The sequence below is a fragment of the Hypanus sabinus genome, chromosome 7 (assembly GCF_030144855.1).
Source record: "Hypanus sabinus isolate sHypSab1 chromosome 7, sHypSab1.hap1, whole genome shotgun sequence".
Taxonomy (NCBI): domain Eukaryota; kingdom Metazoa; phylum Chordata; class Chondrichthyes; order Myliobatiformes; family Dasyatidae; genus Hypanus; species Hypanus sabinus.
The window spans coordinates 31,890,725-31,917,959 of record NC_082712.1 but is presented as its reverse complement, the minus strand read 5'-3'; the positions used below and the strand labels follow the sequence as shown (position 1 = coordinate 31,917,959).

Genomic DNA, 27,235 nt, shown 5'->3' with positions numbered 1-27,235 from the left:
CCTAATTCTGCTCCCCTGTCCTATGGTCTCATGGCCAATATGAGATAAGACAGGAAGTGCCCGAAGAGATAAGTGGGTGTGTAGTTTGTGAAGTGATGTCCTCCTCCTGCCATTTACACACTGCTTCCCAAACCTCCAAAATCAACGTCTCTAGGTTTCTAATAGCAGTGGAATGCTCATCCTTCACTTTCATTGGCCATGAGTCAGGGATTCCAAGGAGTCAGTGGGAATGTTGCATTTTAGCAAGAAAGCCTTGAATCTTTTCTTCTCTCCACCTGGTAATTTCTTGCTCAGAATGGAGTCCCTATTTCAGGAGTCTGGTTTTGGGCAAGTGAATGACATGTCATGCCCAGGGAGCTAACTGCAGTATGTGTAACTAGGATCATAATGCTGAGGGCTCTGACAATAGGAGTAAACACTGGAATTGTTTTACCTATCCTTCCAGTGTATTTGGGGGATTTTACAGGGGCAGTTTTGGTGGTATTTTTCCAGTACCTTAAAATGCTTGCTGCAGGTAAACCAGGCCCCTTATAAACTCTCACCTGGTTCCGGTACAGACATTGCAAAAGTTAAACAACTGTTAGTGTTGGGGAAGTTTCATTCCTCTTTCTAAACTTTCTACAATCAACAAATTGAACACCATGAACATTAGAAAGAAGGAAGAAAATCATCAATAGGAAGTTTTTTCTTTAACACGACTTAGTCAGATCTCAGCTGATCTGTGATCAATGTCGTATCTTTATCCCATATCCTTCTTCCAACATTGTCAAACTCAGCTGTTAAATAAATAACTGACCCTAAAAACATGCTGGAGATGCTTATTGGGGCCAACAGCATGTGTGGAGAGAGAAACAGGATTAAGATTTCAGATCAACAACCATGGTCAGAAACATAGCCCTGGTTTGTATAATCTCAATTTACAATTTAACTATGGACATCGTAAATTTATATTATACCCTTCTGAGGCTTGGTCTCCAGAAGTGCTGACTGTGTTCTATTAATGTTGCAGCCAGTGATTTTTATCATTATCCTGATGCAGGGTCTCGACCAGAAGCATCAACTATCCCTCAACCTCCACCGATGCTGTCTGACTCATTGAGTTCCTCCAGCAATTTATTTTTGCAACAGATTCCATCATCTGCCGTGACTCTCATCCATAACTGAGATCATTATTTATTTTGTGGTGGGCTATACATAAATTGCACAGCCGGTGTACTCATTCTGTACCTGCCCAGGAACATAGAACTCTCTTTTTGAAGCTCCATTGCTACTTACTTTTCATTAGTTAAGATAGTGCTTTGTCCTTTCTAACTTTCTACATCCAAAATAGGTGACCCTACATTTGTCAATCATGAAATCCATTTGCCACAGTTTTGCCCATTTGCTCTATTATTATTTCATTATAATAGAATTCTTCCACCCATACTGCTTATAAAACTATCTATCATTGTGTCATTGACAAATTCAGATATATAGTTTTCTAAGACATATTAATACACTGAACGCTTTCAGCTAATAACAGATTTTAGAACAATTAGTTTATAATTCCCTGGCTTCCCCTTCTTTCTTTCCTTAAGTAGTAGAGTTACAAAATCAATTTTCCAGTCTAGAGGAACTAATTAATGGCATTTCTAGCTATACCTTGACATGTCATCCCAGAAAAATAAGTAACTGCAACATTAAAACATAATATCTTTTTATTTGCCTGAAAGACTAACCCATTCAAAGAAAAACACCATTATTAATAAATAAATTGTTCAGTGGGTTGTATTGATAAAGAATTATTTTTTCAATTACAAACTGATGGAATTCATTAATCAAGTTATACCAATCTATTCTTCACATTGTGAGAATGTGCTTTGTTTTCAAACTCTCTGAAGGCTTTTCAACTATTCACCTGAGATATGAATATAAATGAAATGTTCCACAAATAGTCAATTATTAGGGTATGCCAGACACCAGAAGCATCAGACTGAAATAGTCTGAAGCTCCAGCTGATGAAGTCAGACATGGATTAACAAACATAAACATTGAATATTAAAGAATTTTTTTAACTTGTTTGTTGCCTTTTGTCATCAGGCAATCTCTTTCACTGTCTTTTTGAGTTTCAGAAATCTGATTTCATGTTGCTGTGAGTATTATTATAATCAACTATGAGAAAGAAAATCAAGGAAATGCATGCAAAAAGAAAAGTAATTTCACTACTGGTACGAAAGTGAAAACTGTAAGCTGTGGATTGTGACCCATTCTTTTAATCTCTAGAGAGGAACATAGAAAACCTACAGGCTCTTCGGCCCACAATGCTGTGCTGCACATGTACTTTAGAAATTACCTAGGGTTATCACGTAGCCCTCTATTTTTCTAAGCTCCATGTATCTATCCAGAGGTCTCTTAAAAGATCCTATTGTAACCAGCTCCACCACCATCACCATTCCACGCACTCCCCACTCTGCATAAAAAACTTACCTGACATCTCTGTACCTACTTCCAAGCACCTTAAAACTGTGCCCTCTCATGTTAGCCATTTTAGCCCTGGGAAAAAGCCTCTGACTATCCACACGATCAATACCTCTCATCATCTTATACATCTCTATCAGGTCACTTCTCATCCTCCATTGCTCCAAAGAGAAAAGGCCATGTTCACTCAACCTATTCTTGTAAGGCATGCTCCCCAATCCAGGGAACATCCTTGTAGATCTCCTCTGCACCCTTTCTATAGTTTCCACATTCTTCCTGTAGTGAGGTGACCAGAACTGAATACATTACTCCGAGTGAGATCTGACCAGGATCCTATAAATAAATTCAGCTTAAATCTGGGGACTGTGCCTCAGTTTAAGACAAAGCTAGAACTAGCCTAAAACTGGGGCATCTGCATGAAGCTGTTCTGGTGCCAGTCCCTCATCTGTCATTGTAGTAAAGCCCTTATCTCCGGGTTGGCTCGATTACCTCTCCGTTAAAGTTAAAATGAATTTGGGGTTTCATGTTTACATTATAATTTGTGATGTCGGTATAAAACAAAACTCTTTCACACTGATATTATTGTTTTACTGTAAATGAAGCAATAATATCAAAAATTCAGGTAAATATAAATTTATCCTTTCAAGTGAATGCAGTTTTAACAATTAGGAATGCAACTGTCAACTGAAAACAGTTTTCATAAAATGACACTAAATTTCCATTTACAATGGAAGAGGAGGAAAGAGGATTGATGAGAATACTCTCCAAGCCAGTATAGATTGAATGTCCCCAGGAATGAACATCTCCAATAGCCTGTCTTGGATGAACCACGTAGACACCAGGGCCAGGAATGCTCACCAATGCTCCTACTTCATCAGGGGGCTAAAGAAATTCAGTTTGGCCCCATTGACCCTTACAAATTTTTATGCAGAACAGAAAGCATTTTATTTGAATGTATAAAGGCTTGGTATAGGAACTGTTCTGCCTGAATCCACAATAAACTGCGGAGAGCTAAGGACACAGCTCAGCCCATCACTAAAACTAGGATCTCCTGTATGTTTATACTTCTTGCAGCTTCAATAAAGCAATCAGCACTCACCCCAGCATTTTCTCTTCTCCTCTCTTCCAGCAGGCTGAAGATAGAAAAGCCTGAAAGCATGTACTGTACTATCCTGCTCAAGGGCATCTTCTATTCCATTATTATGAGACAATTAAATGGTTCCCTGGAATGATGAGTTTGGCTCTTGATCTCACAGTCTATTTTGTTATGAGCCTGCAACTTATTGTCTGTATGTCCTGCACTTTCTCTGTAGCTGTGCAATGATCTGATCTGTATGAACAGCATGCCAGACAAGCTTTTCACTGTATCTCAGTACAGGTGACAATAGTAAACATATTTCAATCCCAGGTTCAATGGACAGAATAGCCTCTTTTCATGGTGAGAGGTAAATACAAAAGCATGTAGTACAAACATATGATAGACAGAAGGCAGAAAATAGGGGAGGAATGAGTTAAATGAAATTGGCATTTCTTGGTGACAACCTGCATCTCCTAGCTCACCTCGCATAGTTTCCAAATTTGATTGAAAAAGGTTTGAATGAATTTTTTGAGAAAGGAGGTGCTAGCATTGGTGAACATCTGGATGAGGTTCATGAGAATTAACTTGGGAATGAAAGGGTTCATGTATGCAGAGTGTTTGATGGCTCTGGGCCTGTAAATGCTGGACTTCAGAAGAATGAAGGGGGATCTCACTGAAACCTACCAAAAGTGAAAAGCTTCGATAGAGTGTGCAGTGTGGGGTCTTTTCAACTTTCCCTTTGGATCATCTCTGCCAGAATAGGGAGACTGTCAATTCGCACTTAGGAGAATACGTCAAGAAGGGTGATCTCTTTTGTAAATTTTTCAGTGATTCCCTTTTCCAAGGGTAGACAAGACAATCCATCAGCATTTCTATGATTAGTTGTCCTCTTGAATTTGATCTTGAAATGGCGTCTCTAAGAAATAGAGCTCATCTCTGTATTCATGCTGCTGCTGGTAGTGGAATGCCCTTCTGTGGATTGAAAGTGGACACTAATGATTTATGATCAGTAATGAGGATAAGCTCTCTCCCGTACAAATAGGATTGGAATGTTTTACACCCCAAACCAGACTCAAGGTGTCCCTGTCAATCTATGCATAATTTTTCTCTGCAGAGTAAGGAAATATGATGGATAGGTTATGGTACTTTCATTTCCATCGCTCATAATGTGACATGACTGCACCTGTACCATAAGGTGAAGCATCACAGACAACCTTCACTGAATGATGTGGATTATAAAGTGTGAGTACAGTGTCTGACGCTACCTTTTCCTTTCCCTTTCGGAAAGCTACATCACACTGCTTTGTCTATTGTCCTTTCTTCCTGATCTGTAGTCGTGGAGCATGGTAGCCAGCCAGGCTTGGCAGGAACCAGTCATAGTACTTGACAAATTCTAAAAAGAACCATCACTCTAATACATTCTTTAGTCTTGGGGTGTCCACCACTGCTTGAATTTTCTCAGCACACTTCTGTAATGCTTGCACAATAATAGTGTGACCACAGTAAGTAATGCTTGGTTTAAGGAATTCACTCATGTAGTGTTGTGCTCTGAGCCCATAATCTTGCTCTAAAAGAATAGACGCACACATGACATGTCCCCAGGGGCTGGTGATCTGCTACTCGCATAAACTTTTGTCCATAGAGGTAGTGGTGGAACTTCTTTATTCCCCACACTAGACTAAGGGCCTCTCGGTTGATCTGTCCATAGTTGCATTCTGTGCTTGTCAGTGATCTTGAAGCAAACATAATCAGGCATTTAGATCCATCTTTCATAGTGTGTGTCAAAATGGCTCCAATGCCGTAAAGGGACGTATCACACGCCCATCTGTTAGGCAGCAATGTGTCATAATGGATGAGCAGTTCATCTGATGTGATTAGTCTTTTTCTTTCCTTGAATGCTCTTTCACATCTTTCTGATCATTCCCACTTCACTCCTGTCTGCAACAGTGTGTTCAATGGGTACAGTATTCTAGCAATGTTTGGGAGAAACTAGTGGTAGCAGTTTACAAGGCCCCAAGTATGACCTGAGTTGCGACACGTTTTCCGGTTTGGGTCCCTTTAGCACTGCTTCAGTCTTCTCTTGTGACTTATGTAAGCCATGCTTGTCAGTGACATATCCACAATATGAAATGTCATTCTTGAAAAACTCTCACATTTCTCTCTTTGCATGCAGACAATACTTACTCAGCCTGGTAAGCACTTCACCAAGGTACTGGAGGTGCTCTTCATCACTTTTGCCAGTCACAATGCTGTCATCAAGGTAACATTGTGTTCCTGGGATGCCTTGGAGCATTTGTTCCTTTGCTCTTTGCCAAATTGTTGGAGCTGATGCAACGCCAAAGATGAGACAATTATACTGGAACAGTCCCTTGTGAGTCTTGATAGTGAGGAACTTCCTGCTTGACTCCTCAATCTCCATTTGCAGATAGGCTTGTGACAAGTCAATCTTTGAAAACCTCTCCCTGCCTACCAAAGTCACAAAAATGTCCTCTATTTGTGGCAGGGAATACTGCACAGTGTGCAGCACTGGGTTGATGCTCATCTTGAAATCCCCACATATCCTAATTGCTCTACCCTTCCCTTTCTTGATCACCAGAAAAATGGGCACAGCCCGATCACTGTACTCAACCTTGGAGAGAATTCCAGATGTCGCTGATCTCTGAAGTTCAGCATTAGTTTAATTAATTTTCTGTTCACTTCTGGTGTAAGCCATATTGCTTGACTCTTGTCAGTTTTCATGTTGTAAATCTCAAGGCCACCCAGACCAGTGTCACTATTATCATTATCATATTTTTTTCATCAATGGCATACAGACTAGTGCTCTCTTTGAAACTGCAATTTGATGTTTTATCTTTCTATCTTCCCTGAGCAGTTCACTTATTTTTGTCTGCCAGACACACTCACCGTATGTGTCCTACTTTTTTACATTTTCTACAAGTTTTGCTTTTAAACCTGCATTTGTCTGGTGTATGCGAGTCCCTGCCACAATGGGAACATAATTTGTTTGGCCAGGCAGAATTCTGTTTAAACATTGCAATTTTGTTCATGCTCACTTTCATTCCTGACTGCAACTCACTTGCATCTCTGGCTGCTGTCTCTATTGATACAGCTCTTTTAAATGTGAGTTGTACTTCAGTTAGGAGACATTTTCAAAAGCTTTCTTGAAAGATTCCACAAACTAAACAATCTCTCAGTGCATCATAAAGTTCATTACCGAACTGACAATGCTCTATCACTTCAATTCAGCCACATAAGCTGTAAAGAATTTCCCTTCCATTTGATCCTGCTTGAGAGACCTAATGCATTCTGCATTCAACAGTGGTTTTGGTTCTAAATGAGCAAAGCTCATTTTGGCTCATTTGGTTGGAGCAGTTAAATATCAAAGCTTTTTCACCAAATGAACTCACTTTTCATTGGCTATTACATTTGCTTCAAAATACTGTTCAATTCATTCAGTATACATCAGCCAGTTATCTGTTGTGCAATTGAACATGTCTATCTTTCTGATGTAGCCAGCCATTTCTACTTTTTATTTATATATTATTATTATCAGCTGGTACTCACTGTTTATGAAATCATAAATTTTGTCCATTTTCTGCCTTTTATTTTAACTCAACGTCTCACTGCATTTGAACAGGTAGGTAATCATCTCAGGTTTGTTTTACAGTTTACCCATCACTGTTATGCTTTGTAACTCCGAAACATGAAACTAATTTATAGGAACATAGAAACATAGAAAACCTACAGCACAATACAGGCCCTTCGGCACACAAAGCTGTACCAAACATGTCCTTACCTCAGAAATTACCTAGGGTTACCCATAGCCTTCTATTTTGCTAAGTTCCATGTACCTGTCCAGGAGTTTCTTAAAAGACCCTATCATATCCACTTCCACCACCATCACTGGCAGCCCATTTCATGCACTCACCAGTCTCTGTGTAAGAAACTTACCCCTGACATCTCCTCTGTACCTACTTCCAAGCACCTTAAAACTGTGACCTTTCATGCTAGCCACCTCAGCCCTGGGGAAAAAGAACTTCTGACTATCCACACGATCAATGCCTCTCATCATCTTATACAGCTCTATCAGGTCACCTTTCATCCTCCGTCGCTCCAAGGAGGAAAGGCTGAGTTCACTCAACCTATTCTCATAAGGCATGCTCCCCAACCCATGTTACATCCTTGTAAATCTCCTCTGCACCCTTCCTATGGTTTCCACATCCTTCCTATAGTGAGGCGACTAGAAATGAGCACAGTACTCGAAGTGGGGTCTGACCAGGGTCCTATATGGCTGCAACATTACCTCTCGGCTCCTAAAACCAATCCCACGATTGATGAAGGCCAATGCACCGTATGCTTTCTTAACCACAGAGTCAACCTGCGCAGCAGCTTTGAGTGTCCTATGGACTCAGACCCCAAGACCCCTCTGATCCTCCACGCTGCCAAGAGTCTTACCATTAATACTATATTCTGCCATCATATTTGACCTACCAAAATGAACCACCTCACACTTATCTGGGTTGAACTCCATCTGCCACTTCTCAACCCAGTTTTAAATCCTATCAATTTCCCACTGTAACCTCTGACAGCCCTCCACACTATCCACAACACCTCCAACTTTTGTGTCATCAGCAAATTTACTAGCCCATCCCTTCACTTCCTCATCCAAGTCATTTATAAAAATCACAAAAAGTAGGGGTCCCAGCACAGATCCCTGAGGTACACCACTGGTCATTGACCTCCATGCAGGATATGACCCGTCTACAGCCACTCTGTGCCTTCTGTGGGCAAGTCAGTTCTGGATGCACAAAACAATGTCCCCTTGGATCCCATGCCTCTTTACTTTCTCATTTTTTATGTTTTAAGAAAAATGCTGGAGCTGGCGCTAACTCGTGTACATTTAGTTTTACCTTAGGGAGGCGCACATATGTGATGTGGTAGCATAATGGTGTATGCCATTCCTGCACCTTTACTAAACCATAATGATTTATGTAAAAAACAAAGAATACTCTGTCAAACAATATACTTAAAATATTACTCAAATTTCACTAAATAATGAACATGCAACAGATTGGATGTGTACACAATGTTTCAAATAGTGGGAGAGTGTAACACTGGAGGACATGGCCTCAGAATAGGACCTACCTTTTTAACAGAGATAAGGAGGAATTTTTTTAGCCAGGGAATGGTGAATCTGTGGAATTCATTGCCACAGGTGGGAGGCCAGGTCATAGGGTATAGTCAAAACAGAAGTTAATATGCACTTAATTAGTAAGGGCATCAAAGGTAATGGGGAAAAGACAGGGAAATGGGTTGATGTGAAAGATAAATCAACCAATGGCAGAGCAGACATATTAGACCAAAAGGACTAATGCTGTTCGGATTGTTATGGTCTAAATGATCTGTAAACAATAATATTCCAGTCTACAATAGTAACATGATTGATATAATTGAAAAAAGAAACATCACACATACGGACAGCAGTGCTCTCAGGATAGATCATTTTAACACCTGACAGATTGTATAAGGAAACATGTAATTCTGTTAGCTAATTCGCTAGGCAGATCTTCCAGTCTATGCCTACTGGCTGCAAGATGTGCCAGTAGACAATAATGAGTTACTTTTTCTCATAAAATTCCCTGGAAAAGGAATCACCTCTCTCCCCACACTGGCAGGGTTCATCCTATGCTGAATTTAGCTTTTCCATTCTCCATTTGATCAGATTTAGTGCTTTTAAGTGAGAGTTAATGTAAGATCTTCATTTCATTACCTTTACAGAGGTTGTTAATAGTTATTACATGAAAGTAATACCATTTGGAAGTATACATTTTCAGAGGGTGGGATTGAAGCAAAGCTATTGATAAAGTAACCTTTAGCAGCATACATGTTGTGTGGCTGCTGCTGCTTATTAGCCTCAGCATGAATTGTAGCCTTGTGTATTTTTGTGCCCTCTCACATGCAGGAAATCAAATCTATTGGAGAGTCCCATAACAGAAAAGCCCAGCCATTTCTTGCAGCGGGAAACATTGATGACAAAAGGCAGGTAGTGAGCTCAAGCTATAACACTCCAATTGGCCTGTATTCTGCTGACAACATACAAGATGCCCTCCAAGGACAGCTACGAGGCATGATCATTGAACCACAGGAGAAGTGAGTATGGGTTTGGATCCTAGTGAGTCTCTCTGTCTTAAACTGTTCAGGTTACACAGTCTTTGTCTTTGTTCTGTCCAGCTCTTGCTACTTGTATTGCAGCAAAATTAATTCTTCACTTTTGTGGAAGAAATAACTTTGGGAAAAGGAAACAATTATATATATATATATATATATATATATATGCAACAAGATGAAACAAAGGAAAAGTTAATCTTACCATCAGTTATGTGATTGACAGTGTCAAATAATATCAAAAGTTTATGACCAAATATCTCAGTGACATTCTTAATTTGGGAACCCTTTATATTTAATACCTAAATATAGAATTACAGGTAAGTTTTTTCTTGGTGCAACATAAAATGTATTAAAGTTTTAATGCTGTGGTGATAGCAATTAAATAATCACATGATATTAAGCTTCATAATGATTTCTTAGTTCAAAAATGTAGAAATTAGATATATATTTTTTCCAACCCAGCTGTATTATCTTTAACCATTTTTCCTTACAGGCACTAGGCTACTTTGAACACAAGTTTAATACCAGACCCAAACCCTTCTCAGTAGTTTCCACCTCGAGCAGGTTTTATGCTTTATCTTTGACAGATTGCATGCATTTCTGCCTTGAATGTTGTTTCTTACAGAAGAGGACCAAGGGAAGTGTTCATTGTACAAATACACTATACCATGAAAATGAACCAGTTTAATTAATATACATCAGTAACACTGTTAATATAAATTCTGAAACTTACTGTTTTGAAATATCCTACATGCCAAAGTGCTTTTTCCAGCGAAAGACAAATGGTTTTGTTGTAACTTTGATTTTTGTTAATTGTTTATTATTTTTGATTGTTGCATGTTTCAAGTATGTTTAAATTAAGTGTTCAAACATTGATTTTCAATGTACATTAGTTTCTCCAAGGGAAAAAGTACGTTAATCCCTTGATCCTCTGACATACTGTAGATATTAGAGTACAGGACCTAAGTGTCCAGTAAACATTCCCACATGTTTCAAACTGTGTTGGTTTATTGCTGTTTACGAGCACAATGGGAGCATGTTGCACTAAATTTTGGTGAATGTTCGATTTGTTGTTGATGTATGTCCAGCAGTTTGCCTCTTGATCCAATATTACTAATAAAGAATGAGCCTTCAAATCTGAAATAAAAGCAAAGTGCAAGAAATGCTCTGCATGTTGATTAGCATCTAAGGTAGTATTATAATGTAAGCCAATACCTATGTATCTAATAACACTGGTACATTCATTCTATACGGTATTCATAAACCTGCTGTGTTCATGCAGTAGATGACTAAAAAGATATTTTAATTTTACAACACATTCATTAATCTATTTACAATTTACCCTTGAATGTTTTATAACAAGATCTTGCATTTAATAGCACCTTAACATAGAAAAATGTTATAAGTTTCTTCACAGATACATAATCAGACTAAGATTAATGAGTTTTTAAAGAGACTGTGAGAAGAGGTGAATCTGTGGAATTCATTGCCACAGGTGGCGGTGGAGGCCAGGTCATTGGGTGTATTTAAAGTGGAGTTTGATAGACTCTTGATAAGTCAGGGCATGGAAGGTTAAGGGGAGAAGGCAGGAGAATGGGGTGGAGAGGGAAATGGATCAGCCATGATAAAATGGCAGATCAGACTTGATGGGCCAAATGGCCTAATTCTACGGCTATGTCTTAAAACAGAGGGAGAGACCTACATGGAAGGAATTTGAAAACATGAAAACTAGATGACTAAAGGCATTGCTGGCAATGGTGTCAATTGCCTGCATCAGAGGGGACTGACTTGTAAGGCTGGAACAGGTTCTTGTCATTTGGGAGATGACCAGTTTATAAGGCTGAAGTTTAGCTCAATAGAAAGGGACTGAGAGAGAACACATAAAACCAAAATTGCAATATTGTAGGGAAATCATAAATAAGCACAATATTATTTGCACTAAACATTCACAAATGAACATAGCAATCATAAATCAATTGTGCAAATTGGAACATTCACAAAACTGCTACTGCATCAATACATTAGGAAGCCTTTTGGATTAAGACCACACAACTGAAAATCTAATATGAACATTTATATGCTACTATTTTACTAATTATTACATTTCTATTAGGTTTTTACAATATTAATTCAACAGACATACAAAACATGTTATTGTTATTATACGATGTACATTAATGGTCTAATATTTTATAAATCCCAGTCATTAATGTGATAATTTGTCAGTAACCTCCAATAGAAACCCATGGTTATAATATTATTTAAAGGGATCAAGCTAAAATGACAATAGAAACACAGCGAATTTCTCTTTAATAGCTATCAAGATATTTCACAGTTCAAAGTAATTGTAAGCATTCTTATAAATTGAATCAATGTGTGTGTTTAATTTCAGAATCAGAATGTTTACTAATAAAGATAACAATGATTGTATTATCCATTACAATGGAAACCATGGTAATATTTAAATGTTGAATAGAACCATGTGAAATTAAAAAGTACAGTAAATTTCTAATAAACTGGCACCTTGGTGGTATGGACTGGCAGATTTGCTGAACCACTAGATGTTGTTGTATTACTGCCCCACCATACTGTTAATTCTCTGTTACACAGTAGTATAATGTTCTTCTGAGTGCACTAGGTGATTTTAAAGAGAGTGTGGGGAACAGAAACCAGTGTGCTTAAAGGCAGCATGAAAAGGGGCCTTGCTGATTTCAAAGGGATTCTGTGAGGCAGTGCTTCAGTGTGTTTAAAAAGAGCTTGTGAAGGAGCCTTGTTGAATTAAAAAGTCGGGTTGGTTAAATGCTGAACCATTGATATTTCAGTACAACTGAGTAGCAGATGAATGGAATATTAATGTAACAGCCCTGCATGTAGGATAGGAGCATGATTTGCAATGAATCCTTAAGATATTGCACTGTAATGCAACTCACTAGGAAAGTAGAGACTTGTATTGCATGTTACTCTGTCTTAAACTGGGGAAAACCATTCAACTGACTCTAATAATGTTTGAAAAGTATAGTACTCAGACATTCTAACTATTCTAAAAATGTAATTACTTTGTTACAAAAGTAAGATAACAAAACAAACTAACAAAAGCCAATGTATTAAAGTTGCAGTATCTCATTCCCATTAATCCAAATACATCAACTTCATAAGTTTTTGAAGTTGCTTTCTTAAGGACTTGCATTCAAGTCTTTGTTTATTAAAAAAAGAGGAACAGGGATACTGCACCTTCAATTTACATAGTTATTACAATAAGCAACTTAACCACATATTTGTAATTTTGGCTTCACGTGGAAAGCATCCATATTTTAATCTTGTCAGTAAAAAGAAATCACACAAAGTGATCGAGCTGAATAGGACAAAAGTGGGCCTTTTGACCCATAAACCCATCAAACTCTATGCCCAACTACACTAATAAATTTGCTCACATTAGATCCATATCTTTCAAAGCCATGACTATCCAATTGTCCATCTAAATAACTCTGACATGTAGTGATTGTATCTGATTCACCAGCTCCACGGACAGCAAGTTCCAGATATCAGTCAATCTCTGTGTAAAACGTACTCATCTTTAAATCTCATTCCTCTCACCTTAAGCATATAGTAAATCCTCTTATTTTATTAGCCTTATCATGGGAACATGACTGAATATCTACGTTATCTATCCATTTTGTATATTACTGTCAAGTCACCCCTCAGTCATCCTGGGGAAATAAGCCCATTCCTTCTAATCTCTCCCCATAATTAAAGTCCTCCAATCCGGGTAACGTGTTGGCATGCACTGTGGGAGAACACTGGCATGGCATTCTGTTAGCAACCTACTCCGTTATTGGGTTGGAAGATGGATGGGATGGGTCATCAGAACAGCATGGGAGCATAGCAGTTAGTGAGATGCTATTACAGCTCAGGGCATTGGAGTCTGGAGTTCTGTACCAACATCCTCTGTAAGGAATCTGTACATCCTCCCCATGGAATTCCTGGCTTTCCTTTGTGTGGTCTGGTTTACCCCCACTACCCAAAGACACATCAAGTTAATTGGCTATTGTATATTGTCCCATGATTAGGCTAGGGTTAAATCAGGGATTGCTGGCCCACGGCTCAGACTGGAAAGGCCTAATCCATGCTCTATCACTAAATAAATAAATAAATAAATTTTGTTCAGTTTGTTTTGTTACTCCAAAGTTCCATGTAGCATTGTTACAAATCAATTTCATTTCCTCCTCTTCCATACTCCATCCTAAAGGGTATGGTATATTTTGGAAGTTAGACTTCATGAAAGTGGAGTTCTATTAAGATGCAGGGATTTGCTTTCCTGACTGTATACGCTGCAACCTTTTTCTTTTACAATCAGAGATGGTTATGTACAGAGGCATTTACCATCAAGTTGCAATACAATTTCTCATGGTAGAATTGCTGTTCTGGAGTCCTATCATAGTTCTATCATTGAGAACTTCCTCCTTAAATAACAGTGATGAATAAGCGTGAACAACTGAACAACTGAAAATGGAATTTGTTTCCAGGTAAAAGCTTAACTGAAGTTGATAATGTTTTCCTTCTATAACTTCTGCAAATTTGCACCATGTCATATTATTATTTGCACCATGTCATATTGCACCATATTATTTGCACTCTGCCACCCTTGAGGCCTGTATCACATCTGCTATGATACAGATGTATCATATTCGATGGCAGGGCAGGTTTGAGAGGCAAAGTTGCTTAATCCCCCTACCCCTCCTATTTTTCTGTGTGGAACTCTCTGTGTGTAAACTGACTTCTGCATTCCCAATATCAGAATGGCAACTATAATTGTTGGCCATAAAGTGCTTTGGAATTCCTGCCAAGGATATGAAGGCTGCTAAATAAGTGCACACCTTTCTTTGCATACCCGAATTAAAGATTAATAAAACAATAAGTCCTGTCTTAATTTTTTGTTTACTTCAGCAGATTGCAGAGGACTCACATATCATCGTCAAAATAAACCAAATGTTTTCTTTCCATTCCTTATTGCCTAAAGTTACACTTAAGTTCTCAGTTGCTTTATTTTTGCATTTATCCAATACATTTGGCAATTTCCTTCTTAAATGTGGTGATCATTCAATGACTTGTGTGCAGTTACAAATAGGAAAAGCACGTGTAGGATTCCTTTGGTGGCTGGTATCATTAGCTCTAGTTAATTATCAAAATGAATAACAGTGGAGCAAGATGGAGCTTCTAAACCAAGAAATGGCATATTGTATTCAACTTCCCATGCAAAAGTACTGTGAAGATATTACTACATTAATATTTGTTTCAGATGTTGTTTTACTTTCACGTGTACTTAATAGAAGTTTAGCCTTGAAATATGTGACTTGCCAGCTTCCTGTTTGTTTTAAACTGACCTTGGCTATTGTATATTGTACCATGATTAGGCTTTCAGCAATTCTATGGGCGAGGTATGTGGTCTGTATAATGACAGACTTCATTTTCTGAATAAGTTTGTAAATGTAGCTATTGCTTAATGATGCATTAAATGAAAATATGTATTAATTGTCCCATTTCAGGAAACTACACATGTTATAATGCTGGAGATACTGCCTGTTGAACGATGCTTAAACCAGGAAAACTACTGGGCTAGTTAATGTAACTCTCATTCCCTGCATTTCAAGATCTTTGTTATACTTGGCTAACATATCAATGTTCTGAACTCTGCACAGACAACTCTATTGTATAGCAGTCTTTTGTCTTCACTATTACAAAAATCACACATCTGTATTCTCCTTTCCAACCTCCTGCATAAATGCATTGGGAAGATTTAAATACTCATTGGTATTAAGTTTTTTTTTGGATATTTCATGATACAGTTTCCCCAAGCTCCACAATTCAAATTTCAAAAAGTTGAAAGTAGATTTATCATCAAAATACACACTTGGCACCATATGCTGGTCTGAGATTCATTTTCTTGCAGGCATTCACAGTTAATACAAAGAAACACAGTGAAGTCAATGAAAATCCGCACACAACAAAGGCACAAAACCAATGTGCAAAAGACAACAAACTGCAAATATTAAAAAAAAGAAAAACTAAATAATAATAATAAATAAATAAGCAATAAATATTGAGAACATGAAGAGTCCTTGAAAATGTGTCTGAGGGTTGTGGGATCAGAACTGGAATCAGAATCAGAATTAGGTTTAATATCACTGGCATATATTGTGAAATGTGTTGTTTTAATGTAGTATATAATACAAAAACTATAAATTACAAAAATAAGTATATATATCTTTATTTACATACATATATTTAAATTAAATAGCAGTGCAAAAAGAGAGCAAAAATAATGAGGTAGTGTTCATGATTTCCCTGGCCATTCAGAAATCTGATGGTGGAGGGAAAGAAAAGGTTCCTGAAATGTTGAGTGTGTGTCTTCACGCTCCTGTACCTGCTCCCTGATGGTAGCAATAAGAAGAGGGTATGTCCTGGGTGATGGGGGTCTTTAACTATGGATGGTACCTTTTTGAGGCATTGCTTTTTGAATGTGCCCTTGGTGTTGGACAGTCTAGTGTCCACAATGGAGCTGGCTGAGTTTACAAATTACTTCAGCTTTTTCCAGTGGCAACCAGTTAGAATGGTCTCCATGGTACATCTGTATAAATTTGCGAGTGGCTTTGGTGACATACCAAGAGTCTTCTGGACTACTAATGAAATATAGCTGCTATTCTGCCTTCTTCAGAATTGCATTAATATTTTAGGCCAAGAATAGACCTTCAGAGATATTGATACCCAGGATCAATGTTGGGGTGAGTGAAGTTGAGTGATGTTATCCCTTCTGGATCAACAGCCAAATAGTTGAAGGGTAATAACCATTCCTGAACTTGGTGGTGAGGGCCTTGAGGCTCCTATACTTCAAGTTCAAGTCTATTGTCATCTGACTGTACCTATATATAACCAATATACAACATTCCTCTGGACCATGGCGTACACACACATCGTGTATCACACTCAGCACATAAATCAATATATTACTATAAATAAATTAATAAAATATCATTCAAAATGTGCGTAGTAAAGCTCAGTGCAGGTAAACAGTAAACAATTTGCTGTCCTAGTGGGGAAACCTCAGTGGTGGCTTGGTATCATTAGTCTCACAGCCTGAGGGAAGACCCAGTCTGGCAGTCCTAGTCTTGACACTTTTGTACCTCTGTGATGGCAATGAGTCAAAGAAGCTGTGAGATGGGTGGTAGGGATCCTCAACAATTCTTTGGGCCCTTCATCTGCAATGTTCCCAGTAAACAGTCATAGAGTACTACAGTACAGAAACAAGCCTTTGAGCCCATATAGTCCACGCTGAACCATTAATCTGCCTGTTCCCATTGACCTGAACCTGACCCATAGCCCTCCCATCCATGTACCTATCCAAATTTTTCTTAAGTGTTGAAACCAAACCCATATCCTTCACTTCCACTAGCAGCTCATTCCACACTCTCACCAGCCCGAGTGAAGAAGATCCCCCTCATGTTCCCCTTAAACAGTTCACCTTTCATCCTTAGTCAGCATGGTTTCCTTAAGGGAAAATCTTTCCTGATGAACCTGTTGGAATTTTTTAGGAGATTACAAGTAGGATAGATAAAGGGGATGTAGTGGATGTTGTATATTTGGATTTTCAGAAGGCCTTTGACAAGGTGCCACACATGAGGCTGCTTACCAAGTTTAGAGCCCATGGCATTACAGTAAGATTACTGGCATGGTTAGAGCATTGGCTGATTGGTGGGAGGCAATGAGTGGGAGTAAAAGGACCCTTTTCTGGTTGGCAGCTGATGACTAGTGGTGTTCTGCAGGGGTTTGTGTTAGGACTGGGTCTTTTTATCAGTGATTTAGATAATGGAATAGATGGCTTTGTTGCCAAGTTTGCGGATGATGTGAAGATTGGTGGAGGGACAGGTAGTGTTAAGGAAATAGATAGGTTGAAGAAGGACTTAGACAGGTTTGGAGAATAGGCAAGAGAGTGGAAAATGAAATGCAATGTTGGAAAATGCATGGCCATGGTCACCTTTTCTCTATAACTCAGGTCCCCAAGTCCTGACACATTTTTGAAAATGTCACCATTAGGGGGAGGGATACTCTGCTGATCCTCTCAACAGTTTTTACTGGCTCCTGTAAGAGCTTGCAGTCCAATGCCTTGCAGCTTCCGTACCACACAATGATACCGCTGGACAGCACATTCTCGATGGTGCTCCTGTAGAAAGTTGTTAGGATACAGGCGGGAAACCTTGTATGCCTCAATCTCCTTAGAAAATGTAAACACCACTGTTCCCCCTTGACCAATGAGAAAGTGTTGTGGGTCCAAGTTAGATTATCCATTATCTACACATCAAAGAGCTTTGTGCTCTTTTCTCTCCATGGCAGAGCCATTGGTGTGCAGTGGAGAATGGTCGACCTGTGACTTCCTGAAATCCACACTAATCTCTTTTGTCTTGTCCACTTTGAGAGTCAGGTTGTTCTTCTCATACCATTTGACAAGCCTCCCAACCTCCCCTCATCATTGTTGAGTCATCATTGTTGCCGATGATACCTACCACTGTAGTATCATCAGCGAACTTGATGATACGGTTTAAGCTGAATCTAGCAGTGCCGTCATGAGTCAGCAATGAAAGCAGCAGCTGACTGAGCTCACATTCCTGGGGGACACCGGTGTTCAGCCTGTTGAAGCTCTTTTCTGATGGCAGCAATGAGAAGAGATGGTGGGGGTCCTTGATGATGGATGCTGCTTTCTTGCAAAAGCGCTTAATGGTGGGGAGGACTTTAGTCATGATGGGCTGAGCTGTATCCATTACTTTTTGTAGACTTTTACATTCAAAGGCATTGATAACACCAAGGAATTTATTTTCTGACCTTCTCTGTCTCTGATCCCCTGATGAGGATCGCCTCATAGACCTCCAGTTTCCTCCTGCTGTAGTCAATAACCAGTTATATTTCTCCGTAGTAACACATACAAAAGACCTGATGAAGGATGTTGACATGATACGTCAATTCTTTGTTCCTTTCCATAGATGCTGCCTGACCTGGTGAGTTCCTCCAGCATTTTGTATGTGTTACTCTGGATTTCCAGCATCTGCAGAATGTTTATTTCTCTAAACATGTTTTTAAGCAAGGCTAAACTTTACTTTTTGCCTTTAAGATTAAAATATTGATTATTATAGTTGCAACAAGAGATTTTCTGTCACTCCAAATTATGTTAACAATAAGATGGGTGTCATTTTATTGCAGAAACCCCAAAAGAACTAAAGGAATGAAGGAAATTGAGCACCATTCCTTGGGGCAAACTAATTAGCTAGACACCTTGCTGTTTTTAACTTTTAGGGACTTTAGTGATCCAAAGATAAGGTAAATGATGATAAGGTAAGTGTTTGTAATCACAATGCAGATGAGTTTTCAAAGTGCATCAAGGACTGTTCCTTCGCTGTAGTTCCAACAAGAAAGAATGCCAGAACTGCTTCTGAATAAAGAAGCAAAACAAGTAAGTGATCTAAAGGGAAGAAAATCACCTAGGCAATAATCACCAAATGTTATTTAAGTCATATAAAAATCTATAAACTGAAGGTGGAGTCATTAAAAGTGTTTATGGATTGTCAAGTAGTACTTTTCAGTTGGTACAAACTATATTAATTGAGTGGAAATATATTGCTAATTATGCAGTGACTAATTATGGGATATTTAAATCAGATACAGTATTCATGTAATTTTCTGTTTTGTGGCAGTGGTAGAGTGCAATACATAAAATTTACTATAAGTCACATTAAGAAATATATAAAATGGAGAGCCAGATAGTGAGGTTGTGTTCATGGGTTCATTGTCCATTCAGAAATCTGATGACAGAGGGGAAGAAACTTTCCTAAATTGTCGAGTGTGTGTCTTCAGAGTCCTGTACCTCCTCCCTGATGGTAGCAATGAGAAGAAGGCAGGTCATTCAGGGTGGGATCCTTAGTAATGGATCTATTCCTTTTTGAGGCATCGCCTTTTGAAAATTTCCTTGATGAAGGGGAGGTTGGTGTCCATGATGGAGCTGGCTTGACAATATAATTAAATGTATAAATAAAAATATGGAAATGTTCCACTAAATGCCATACTTCCTCCAAATTTGTTGTATTTATTCACCAATATCTGCAAGAGTCCATTGTCCTTTCCAGGTGCGGGGTGTTGCTTCTTCATAGGCCTCTCAATATACTAGCAGTATACTTGAATGGAATGCTGCCAACTAATCAACAGGGATCCTACTGTATCATCAAAGGCCAATTTTATCATTTATTAATATTACATTCCGGCATTAACATTCTAAATGTAGCTCTTTGCTCATGCAGAATATCTACAGAATGAAAATTAAAGTTAACAGTAAATATTAGATGTTCAAAACTGGAAAGAGGACAAAATAGAGATTTAACAATTGCCAAATATTATTAGAGTCTGCAAATGCTCTCTCTATGGTCTTGCAACTTTTTGCTTTAGTTGCTTTACTCGATTATAAACTCTCTACTGTTTATCATCAACACATACAGAGCTGAACCAGCACCAGGAGTTCAACACTCAGAGGTTTACAAAATGCTGCACAACAACCAAGAAGAAAGTAATGAACCAAGGCAATCTGGGTCCTTCCGAGCAATCCAAGATTACTTGGAGTCAGAGGATGGTGGTGAGCAACATTTAATTATTTACTCTTCTAGAGATACAGTGCAGAACAGGCCCTTCCGGCCCAGTAAGCTACACCACGTAGTAATACAACTACTTAACACTAGCTTAAACATGGGACAATTTACAATGACTAATTAACCTACTGAACAGTATATTTTTGGACTGTGGGAGGAAACCAAAGCACCTGGAGGAAACGCATATGGTTCATGGAGATAATGTAGAAACTCCTTAGAGACAGTTCCAAAATTGAACTCTGACCTTCAAAATGCCACGAGCTGTAATAGAATCACATTAACCACTACACTACTTTGGCATCCTTCATCTGTATTGGCAATGGTGTTGCATTCAACTGTTTAATTCTTAGATTGGACTGTTTAATTGTTATTTTCTTTGCAGTTTAACAATTAATTATCTGCTTATATTTATATAATTACTTATATACAGTTTAATATGCCTCTAGTAGCTATACAAAGTATAATCCTGGAAAGTTCTGGAAGCTTCTTGTTCTGCATTATTGGAATAAGTCATTGGTTGACTCTTATCTACAAATTTGAATGGAAATTTCCCTCTCTCTGTAGTACAAAAATGGCTGTCCCATTCTGGGTGCCATCTTAGCATCTTGGTCTGTTTTTCTTTAAGCCCTTTGCACCTAACTTATGCTTTTGCTTCCTCTGTTCTGTCAACACTATATAAAACATTTGTGAAGCAACAATTTTTGTGCCTCGTTCCTGACATCTGAAAATACCTTTGATTAGAACACCAGAATCCACCAGTGTCAAGCATGCGGACTCTTTTGATTAATGTCACGGGATGTTTAATCTCTGTGTCTGGGCACCTGTCCCACTGTTGTTTGTAACTTACAATGAAGGAATTCTCAGGCTGTGACACTGCAATGCTCATATGTTGGAACAATTGCTTCAGTTCTATTCAAGTATAGTGACACATGAAGAACATGTGGAAACAACTTGACATTCGAATCAGGGAGGTGTTTATTTATTGAGATGCAGCATGGAATAGGCCTTTCCAGCCCTTAGAGCCAAGCCACCCAGCAGTCCCCCCCCCCCAGTTTAACCCTGGCCTAAACATGGGACAATTTACAATGACCAATTATCTTACCAACCGATACGTCTTTGGACTTCTTTGGACTGTGGGAGGAAACTGGAGAACCTGGAGGAAACCTTCATAGTTGCGAGGAGAATATCCAAACTCCTTACAGACAGTGCCAGAATTTAAACCAGGTCTGTAAGGCATTGTGCTAATCATTCTGCTATCGTGCCACCCTATTGCAATACAGCCTTTGCCTTTGTTTCTCTTGGTAGCTAGTTAGGCTGTGATATTAGCAGTGCACTGAGGTAAATCTGATTTGCTGAACCTTAGATTGTTCAACAAGGTTCATTTTTATATTTTGAATATTTTTTAAACCTTCTCTAATTCTGTGCAAACTGACAAAGGTAATCGTCCCGTGGTCACCAGAAGTGTGAAGGCTCCAGTGACAAAGGTGGGCACCTCAACAGGAAGTGTTCAGAAGCTGCCACTCTGTGATAAGTGTGGGAATGGAATAGTGTAAGTATTTTTGTAAAAGAATAGGTCTACAGTAACTGCACCAACATGATTCTTTTACAAGTTTAAAGTTTTCTTTTGTTATTATTTTCAACAAATAAAAAATGTTGAAAATAGGCCTTATTTTTTTCAATCATTACAGGGTAAGTGTTGGTTTTAATTCTCAAAAAACCTCTATATGTGGGAAAGGCTCAGTTAGTTTAGAAGTATCAAATGTAATTGCTCTATTCAAAAGAAGGAAGGCAGAGATTATAAACAAGTTATCTTAGCATTTATCTTATGGAAAATGTCTGAAACTATTATGAGAGACATTTCAGCAGGTGTTTAAGAAAAGATCAATGAAATAGGGAAAAACCGAAGTGGTTTTGTGAAAGGGAAATCATGTTTGACCAATTTATCAGAATATCATGTGACATAGATGGATGTACTGTACAAATTTCTGGAAGGCACCTTTAAAGATACTGCATCAGTGGACATTAGCTAAAATGAAATCTCAGTGCAGGAGATAACATATTGGCACGATTGAGGATTGGTTGACTAACAACTAGACAGTGGATATAAATGATCTTTGTTTACTTAGTAAAAAAGGGATGAAGACTGGAACCTTAAGTTTACAATTTTTATAATTGACTTTGAAGGCATTGAAGATGCAGTTGCTAAGTTTGCAGATGGCACAAAGAAATGTTGGAAGGATAGTTATAAAACAGAAAAGATAAAGATCAGCTAGATTAACTGAATTGGTAAATTTCTGGCAAAAGGAATATAACGTGAGAAAACGTTCAGATTTGGCAGGGAAGATGTGGGGGGAAAAGCATATGGTGAGATTGCAAAGCTGTGAGTTGTAGAGAAACCTGGATGTTAGGACAATATTCAATATAAGTTAGTATTCACGTTCAGCAAGTTCAGGTATTTAGAAAAAGATAACAGAGTTGCAGTGTTTATTGTAAGGGAAATTGAAAGCAGATGTTAAGAGGTTATGCTAAGATATATAGTGAATTGCTGTAGAAAGGATATAAACGTATTGGAAGCAGCTCTGAAGTTTACAAGTCTATTGCCTGGAATGGGTGATTGTCCAATTCTCAGTTTCCAAATCACAAGATGGAATACTGGCATTGATCTTGAACTCTAAGCTTCTTTTTTTATAAAATGTTTACGATGCAGTGGGACAGTTGTCAAAGCCCGTGACAAGTATCGCCATCCTGAGTGTTTTGTCTGCTCCGACTGTGACATGAATCTTAAGCAGAAAGGCTACTTTTTCATAGAAGGACAACTTTACTGCGAAGCCCATGCAAGAGCACGCACAAAACCACCCGAGGGATATGATGCCATGCCCGTTTATCCAAATATGAGAAATTAAATTTTACAGCAAAAATGTAAAAAACAAAGTAACAAAGAAGATCCATTATCATGAGAAACCTTTGCTGTCATTATTAATCCTCTTACAGTAAGTGCAAGTGCTTTTCCACAACGAGATATATTTTCCAACTACAACTTGCTCAGTTAGTCATGTTAGCAGATAGATCTTGTGGAGCTAGCAGAAATAAAACTACTGTATACATTGCAATGTTGATGCAACACATTATATAAAGAACTTTGCCTGTGTAATTACAACAGTTAAATCAATAAAATTGACAGAATATATTGTACACTGAATGCAGGTAATATAAACTGAACAACCAGCCAATTCACTGCTGAACTATTACATGAATAGTGAACCATTGTATTAGCATACATCATACTTCATTGGTATTAGTTAATAAAACAGACATCATTAAACTCTTGTATTAGTTCACATAGATTGTGTTCGGTTTTATATGGAGTACCAGTTCATATGCAGTTGGCTTGTTAGGTTTTATCCTCTATCCAGCTCGAGAATGTTAAAATTGTGAAAATGTTACTGCTATAGATAATAAAAGCTATTGTTTTGGCTGATTTGTCAGTCTTTATGTGTAGTTTTTCAATGATACCGCTTTTTCAATGATTATAATCTTTGTTATGCTGTAAATGCCCACAAGAAAATGAATGTCAGGGTAGTAAATGTGACATACACATACATACTTCGATAATAAATTTACTTTGAACTTTGATCAGAACCAGCTGAAAATGACCCCACAATTAAAATCCAGCTCCTTTGTATCTAACAGGTACCAGAGTAAGAAGGTAATCCACATACCTTCTTCTCAAACGTATCAATCTTACCACAGACCTAAACAGGAACTGGCCACGTAGTCAAGGGAACAATAGTTCAAATATTTTATGTCATCATGAGACCATCACACCATAAGATATGGGAGCAGACTCAGGCCATTTGGCCCCTCGAGTCTGTTCCACCATTTCATCAAGGCTGATCCAATTTTCCTCTCAGCCCCAATCTCCTGCCTTCTCCGCGGACTCTTCATGCCTCGCCTAATCAAGAACCCTCCACATCCATCTGTGAATTCCACAGATGTATCACTCTCTGGCTAAAGAAATTCCTCTTCATCTTTCCAAGTGGACATCTCTCTATTCTGAGGCTGTGTCCTCTGGTCCTAGATTCCCCCACCATAGGCAACATCCTCTCCAGGTTTCTATAGATCCCTCCCCTCCATTCTTCCAAATTCCAGTGAGTGCAGGCCCAGAGCTGTCAATGGGTCCTCATGTGATAATATTTTCATTCCCAGAATCATTCTCGTGAACCTTCTCTGTACCCTCTCCAATATCAGCACATCCTTTCTCAGGTAAGGGGCCCAAAACTACTCACAATACTGCAAGTGAAGCCTTACCAGTGCTTTATTAAGTCTCAACATTACATCCTTGCTTTTAAATTCTAATCTTTTCAAAACGAATGCTAATATTACATTTGTCTTCCTCACCACAGACTCATTCTGCAAATTGTTCTTTCCACATACTTTTTAGGGTGAAGGTAGCAACCAAGTGATAACAGAGTCTCTTTTACTCCTTTATTTTCAACTAGTTTCTCAGTGGGTCTGCAGCCAAAGAGGAAGAGACTTTCTCTACTGCGTTCGCATCCGCCTGCTTAGAACTTTTGAGCACGGATAATATGAATGTGGCTTCGTTCACTTAGGGCACTAGCATGCGGGGTTTCCCCAGGGCTATTTACCGCCTAGCCAATATTTGATTATAAATTGCCAAATAGTCTCATGTTACCATGTTACAAAATTAGTCTAAGCAGTAAACACAAAGTACACTGCAGATGCTGTGGTCAAATCAAAATGTACAAACAAGCTGGAGGAACTCAGCAGTTCAAGCAGCATCGGATGCTGCCCAGCCTGCTGAGTTCCTCCAGCTTGTTCGTACATTTTGATTAGTCTAAGCAGTGCTTGCTGTTTGGACCAGGAACTTCACCCACGACATGCAAAATCCACATCTGGTGGCTGAAGGTAACTTCTGCTTGGAAGTGCCTGAGTAAATTCCAAAGAGACATTAAATGTTATTGCGTTTCACTCTGGGGAAAAAGGTTTTTTATGCAGATAAGCCTGAGAAGAACAGCACCATACAATGAATATTTCATGTCATATTGCACAATGTAAGCAAGATATTTACATTATGTATTATTCCACAAAAATGAAATAGGTAAGCCCAATATGCTATAGGAGAGTAAATTTCAAAAGTGAAAAATTACATAAACCTGCACAGTTTAATTCAATACATTTTTATTGCGGTTTTATGCACCTTACGACAAGGTACATTGACAAAAAGCCAGCAAAGGGATGTTGCAGAATCATCAACAACAGAGGTTCTGCAACTTCTGGAAATCCAGAATGATCCACACAAAATGCTGGAGGAACTCAGCAGGTCAGGCAGTATTAACGGAGAGGAATAAACAGTTGACACTTCAGGCTGAGATACTTCATCAATCCTCAAATCAGATCTGATGCAGGAATTGAGATCCCACTGTAACATATAGAAAACATGTGGATCATGAGGCAAGGGGAAGAGTAATTTTTTTAAATTATTTGACCTTGAGCCATTTAAAAAGTACTTAAATGCTTGGCTGCTCTAACAGAAGCCAAGCTTCTTCACCCATACCACTTCTCAGCATTGCTTCCTATTATGGAATCAGGGTGTTCAGGGCTTAAGACCATAAGAGACAGGAGCATAATTAGGCCATTCATAGCTGATATATTATCCCTCTCAACCTCAGTTTCCTGCCTTCTCCTGTAACTTTTGATGCCGAGTAATCAAGAACCTATCAAGCTCCACTTTAAATATACTTTATGACTTGGTCTCCACAGCTGTCCATCACCACAAATACTCAGATGCACCACAATCTGGCTAAAGAAATTCCCCCTCATCTCTGTTCTAAGTGAATGTCCCTCTATTCAGAGGCTGTGCCCTCTGGTCCTAGACTTGCCCACTATAGGAAACATTCTCTCCACATTCACTCTATCTACACCTTTCAGTATTTGATACGTTTCAATGAGATCCCCCCTCATTCTTCTAAACTCCAGCAAGTACAAGCCCAGAGCTATCAAATGCTCCTCATATATTAACCCCTTCCTTCCCAGAATCATTGTCTGGACCCTCTCCAATGCCAGCAGATCCTTTCTAGCATAAGTGGCCCAAAACTGCTCATAATACTCTAGGTGTGATCTGACCAATGCCTTAAAAAGCCCCAGCATTACATCCTTGCTCTTATATCCTAGTCCTCTTGAAATGAATGCTTTAATTGCATTTGCTTTACTTACGACCGACTCAGCCTGCAGGTTAACCTTTAGGGAATCCTGCAGTGATGCACACAATGTCATATCTGTCAATCTCTAACTAAACTACAAGCTCTTCTGAATTTGTCTCATACAAACTCTTCTCCCTTCTGCCATCTGGCAAAAGGCACCGAAGCATTCGGGCTCTCACGACCAGACTATGTAACAGTTTCTTCCCCCAAGCTATCAGACCCCAACTTACTGCCCTCTACTGGGCCTACTGTCTTGTCTATTATTTATTGTAATAACTGCACTGTTTTGTGCACTTTATGCAGTCCTGGGTGGGTCTGGAGTCTAGTGTAGTTTTTTTCTGTGTTGTTTTTATGTAGTTCAGTGTAGTTTTTGTACTGTTTCATGTAGCACCATGGTCCTGAAAAACATTGTCTCGTTTTTACTGTGTACTGTACCAGCAGTTATGGTCGAAATGACAATAAAAAGTGACTTGACTTAACGTTCTCCATATACAGTGTGCATTCAAATATAACACCATCAGTCCAGAGTTCACCCTTTTCAACTTTGCACCCATGTTGCACTGAAACTCATCTCACTGACTGCCATTTTGCCCTAAAATCTCCCTGTCCTTCCTCACAGACTCCCTACACAC

General features: G+C 38.7%; 1 protein-coding gene across 1 annotated transcript in view; it reads left to right on the top strand.

Moving 5' to 3' along the window:
- LOC132396654 (PDZ and LIM domain protein 3-like) overlaps positions 1 to 23,860 on the top strand; it is a 63,135-nt gene extending 39,275 nt beyond the window's left edge. The window contains exons 4-7 of the mRNA XM_059974388.1: positions 9,498 to 9,685; positions 20,236 to 20,369; positions 21,820 to 21,931; positions 23,090 to 23,860. Coding sequence (XP_059830371.1) covers positions 9,498 to 9,685; positions 20,236 to 20,369; positions 21,820 to 21,931; positions 23,090 to 23,285 — 630 coding nt within the window. The 3' untranslated portion in view covers positions 23,286 to 23,860. The remainder of the gene's footprint in view (positions 1 to 9,497; positions 9,686 to 20,235; positions 20,370 to 21,819; positions 21,932 to 23,089) is intronic.
- The last annotated feature ends 3,375 nt before the right edge of the window (positions 23,861 to 27,235 follow it).